The sequence below is a fragment of the Triticum urartu genome, unplaced genomic scaffold (genome assembly GCF_003073215.2).
Source record: "Triticum urartu cultivar G1812 unplaced genomic scaffold, Tu2.1 TuUngrouped_contig_4422, whole genome shotgun sequence".
NCBI classification, from domain to species: Eukaryota; Viridiplantae; Streptophyta; class Magnoliopsida; order Poales; family Poaceae; genus Triticum; species Triticum urartu.
The window spans coordinates 2140-6915 of record NW_024115010.1 but is presented as its reverse complement, the minus strand read 5'-3'; the positions used below and the strand labels follow the sequence as shown (position 1 = coordinate 6915).

Below are 4776 nucleotides of genomic sequence, written 5' to 3'. Positions count from 1 at the left end.
GACAAACCTCGATTCCGAATCGAACTAGCTCATTTGAGCTTTAGTTTAGCTCAGAGTAAGTGTTTATCTAGTTTAATTATGAATTATGATGTGGGTGTTATGAACTACTATGCATAATTATGCATTATATGGTCTTAATGTAATTTCAAATTTGAGTTCGAAATGAGATATTTGTGCACAATTTGGATTTGAGTTAAATTTGTGGGTTTGGCTAGTTTCACGGATTTTTAACTCCTCATATTTGAGGAGTTAAGATTTGAGGTGTAATCTTTTGATGGTTCAGTTATAATGCCCTTGGTACTCAATCCATAGCATCACAACCTGAGCAGTGCATAATACTATTACTTCCGTCCCAAAAAACTTGCCTTAGATTTATCTAGATAAATATGTATCTAACACTAAAACATGTGTAGATACATTAGCACCTAGACAAATCCAAGATAAGCATTTTGGGACAGAGGGAGTATGTACTATTTTCTGACATTTCCTGTTGCTAATATAAAAGGAGCCGAGAAATGGAACCATCAGCTGCAATTTTCACAAAATCACTTCTCATTTGGCTCCAAGAAAGAAAAAGAAACTTCTCCTTGTAGTAGCAAAACAGATGGGAGTTTGCTCACCACTTCTCTTCACGACTTTGAGAAGAGCCCGAAGTGATTATCTATGTATTGCCTCTTGAAATTCTACGTGTAGCAGAGCCCACATTATCAAATAAAAGAGCTCATAGCATCGTATGTTACAGTGTTTGTAGGATTGCTGTCTGTACATTGATGAAGCTGGGAGACTTTGTACTCTCCATCCCGACAAATTTCTGAAAGAGGAGGAACAGCATAAGACCCCAGCACTCCTTGGATGATAACTTTGTAGGTCGCTTCGGTGAAGTGTAAACCGTCCCATGAGACGTACTTCGATGGGTCAGGGCAGACGAAAGATCCAGGGTTTCCACATAGTACTGACAGAGAACAGTTATGTGGGGCATCGCTTCCGCAACATGAGTTCAATGGGACAGTGAAACCTGCAGTAGCATTGTTCTTTGATTAGTCCAAACAATTATGAAGGAACAACAAAGAGGTGTACAGACACAGAGTAACATCTGCTGTGTCAGTGGAGGGGGCAAAGAGCTTCAGTGAGCTTGTTACAAGTTGTAATACCTACAAATGTTCAGCTGTGCTTCCCAGGACACATGGAGCTAAAAGGTTGGTTTGACTGATTTATGTGGATATGATGAACATATTCAGGCTCAGATTTTGAATGAACTACCGGGTATTAGAATTAAGATGATTAGAAAACACCTTAAGATAATATTTGCAAGTCTGGTAGGGGGGACAATACAGGGTTGATTTAGATCTCTGCTTGTAGGGATGCAGAATGGGCTTCGTCATCAGGATCATAATTATCATCCAAGGATAAATGATGGAACATCAAATAGGTAAATGCACCTTTTTGTCTGCCTAAGGTAAAACAAGGACCGACTCTTCTTGTGTCGTGCATAAGATATGCATTCATATGCAAGACTCACTAGTCGACAACACAACGCAGAAGGATATACTCCCTCCGTTCGGAATTACTTGTCTCGAAAATGGATGTATCTAGAACTAAAATACATCTAGATACATCCATTTCTGCGACAAGTAATTCCGAACGGAGGGAGTACTACTTAGTAACCATTTAGCTAGTGTTGTTTCTTCATATATTGTCCACCTGCCCCAGTTTAGCTTAAGGTAACAGAGTTACAAAACATGTTTATCTAAAGACTATAACTGTGGGTTCACAGATTCCTTTGGCTAGAAACATGCTTTGTCAGAGTAAGTAAGATTGTGTATCACTGAATGCCAATACAGGCACTATAGCCATTTAAGAATCATGGATTTAATATAACTAGCATACAGTCATATCCAATGAAATGTATCTTGCCTATAATGCTATTATCAATAGCTTTCACTAAAGTTGATGAACTGTAGTTGAGTATTGGTAATGAACTTTTGAAGGCTTGTGTAACAGTGTAAGTCAACTAAGCCCTGTTTGACAACATAATCTCAAATAACCTTAACACCAATTGGTTTTATGTTTTGTCAATACTATTACTTAAGAGGCAGGACTCACCAAACTGCAGTGGGGCACGGTATATGTTCAGTGTAGCACCATAATAATCAGCATAAATGACAGATACATCTGGGTGAAGATTCCTAAGTTTCTCTAGCTCCTCCTGGAGCAAACGATTGTGGTACTCGGTAAATTTGTTTAGCCACTTAATGCACCCTGTTTCTTCATTATAGTAATCCTTCTCTTCACTTGGAAGTATTGCGAGATACAATGGGACACACCCTATCGGGAAATTTCCAGGAACAACGAATTTCTTCGCGCCAAGATTTATAAGCTCCTGCGAAACAAATTGTGAGTGCACATACATACAGGCTCCCAGTAAGACCTCAAAGAAAAGGCACATGCATCTACATACCGTGATAGCTAAGCTTATGGCACCAACAACCTGAGGAACAAGCTCGCGTAGCTCAGCAAGAGATTTCCCCCTGACCATTAGATGGTTGTAATCATTCCCACCGACCTCTCCAACAAGGAAAAGTGATTTTGACATGATAACACTGTGTTCTGCACAGAAGTACAATTTTAGTGGACTTTATAATCTGGAATTTCCTCGTAAATGGCATTACAGTGTTACACTATGAAACCGAATAAGAGAAAATAATAATCATGATTTAAGCAAGAATTCATTTGGCAATTTCAGACATGGAGCAAATTGGAATTCCAGTATCAACTTGGCAATAGGTTTTATGTGTCTTTATCACACATGTAATTTGCAGTCACTCATGAAAATAGTAAAACGTGTTGACTATGTAAAGTTACTACACATTTTGTAACATGCTGTATGCTGATTAACAGTCAAATGCGTTGACTTTGTAAAGTTACTATGCATTTTGTAACAAGGTGTATGCTGATTAAAACACCCATGACCTCATCAGAAGGCTCAAACTAGTCAATTGTGGCACCATTTATTGGTTGAAATTTCGCTCTCACAAGTTAACTAAAACAGTGTAAGGACTATCAGTTGTAACACAGGCACCTTTCAGATTTCGACTAATTGCAGCAATCTAAACATTTAGGGCAGTGATTGGCCAGCTAGGATGGTTTCCAGCATGTGTACCACTGTTTGACTTCTCAATCGCTCCGCAAGTTGAGATCGCTTGTCTTCTATTCGTTCATAAATCTTTAAACAGGTAATGGTTGGACACAGAGATGAATCATAACAGAAACTCAGAAGATTTATCTATACCAGACTCCGTGGAGGCGATGGACGGAAGCAGTCTTTTGAACCACTGCATTTGCTCATCAAGGGAGTGTGGTGTCCATGTAGGCTCCACACCAAGCTCTCGGAAGAACGAGTTGTTGAGCGCAGTCGCACCGCCAACCGCAAAATTGGCACCATTCAGGAAGTCACCACCGCCAAGGTAGGGTGGCACGAAAGGCATCCCGAATGCTTCAGCTGGTCATAACAAGGAGGCCAGCACATGTCAGAAAACAAATTGAGGAAAGTTGGTAAGATGCGAAAACATCAAGGAGCCCCCAAAAGGTAAATGAAAACAAAAGCACTGAAAGTCCAACATGGAAGGGTTGACCACGTGATGATGTGAGTGCCAATACACAGGTGGTTGGAGCGGCCAATTGTATATCTTCTGAAGGAGATGGTGCCATTGATGGTGTGGTGGTTGAGGAGAACTGGGGCAGGTAAGCAACTTTTGGGGATACAACTTGTGTAAGGTTGCTATTTGCATTTAATTTTGGGTATTGTAACCTCTTTACAACCCACAACTTCATTTTCGCATTACTAAAAAATGGAAGGCATGCTACTTGTAAACTCTCCAAACTGCAACCAGAAATACAGTTTGCAGAAATACCAGTTATTTAATTTGCAACCTTTGCAGTTGCACACATGTCCCTGTTGGCCTCGGGCAAGTAGCAGGGAATGGGCGTATTATAGTGTGAGCAGAACACGCACGCTTACCGCTGCCCCTAAAAAGAAACGATGATGAATCCCTTGCTTGAAGAGAAATCAAGAGCGTGGCACGATTCTCCCCGCCACCACACAGCGGATGTTCAGGAAGGTGACAAAGGAACTAATCACCTCTGTCGCCGTTGATTAAAATCCGCACATATACGCATGAAAAAGCTAGGGAAATTTTGGCATCGTCAATCCCTAAAAACCAATAGTATCTCTTTGAAGCAATGAAGTAGAGGGTCCCAGTCCAGTTCCAGCAGCGGGCAACATGAAACGATAGAGCGATACGACGGAACCAAGTAAAAGAAAAAAAAACACTAGGAGTGTATGTTTGTTTTTACCGAAGAAATCGAGGAGGTTGCGGCCGTCGGAGTAGCGGCCGGAGGGGCGGCCGAAGAAGGTCTGGCCGTAGGGGAGGCTCCGCGCGGGGTCCGGGAAGTCGTCCGGTACGGAGAGCAGGAAGTTGCCCGTGTCCGTGAGCGAGTCCCCGAAGCTGAATATCCTGTCGAAGCACACCCCTCCGGCCGCCGGCACCGGCATCGCCACCACCGCCGCGGGGGGGAGCCGCGCCGCCTGGGCCGCGAATGCCATGGGCGGCCCGAAGGAGCACAGCCCCCGATTCGTCGCCGGAGAAGGCTATGGATTTGTACCAGGAGGAGGGAGGAGGGGCAGGAAGTTTGGCCGTTGACGTAGGGGACAGGAGGCGAGGAGGGGATGCGTGGTCGCAGTTTTAAAGGAGATCCCGTTCCACTTGCTTGCTCCTT

General features: G+C 42.8%; 1 protein-coding gene across 1 annotated transcript; it reads right to left on the bottom strand.

The window, feature by feature from the left end:
- Positions 1 to 494: 494 nt before the first annotated feature.
- LOC125527800 (GDSL esterase/lipase At1g28570-like) lies at positions 495 to 4567 on the bottom strand (the record flags this gene model as incomplete). Its single annotated transcript, XM_048692311.1, is given in 5 exon segments — positions 495 to 1015; positions 2104 to 2380; positions 2459 to 2607; positions 3290 to 3499; positions 4354 to 4567. Coding segments are annotated over 5 exon segments (1158 nt in total), but the record flags the coding sequence as incomplete, so codon positions are not given.
- Between the last annotated feature and the right edge of the window lie 209 nt (positions 4568 to 4776).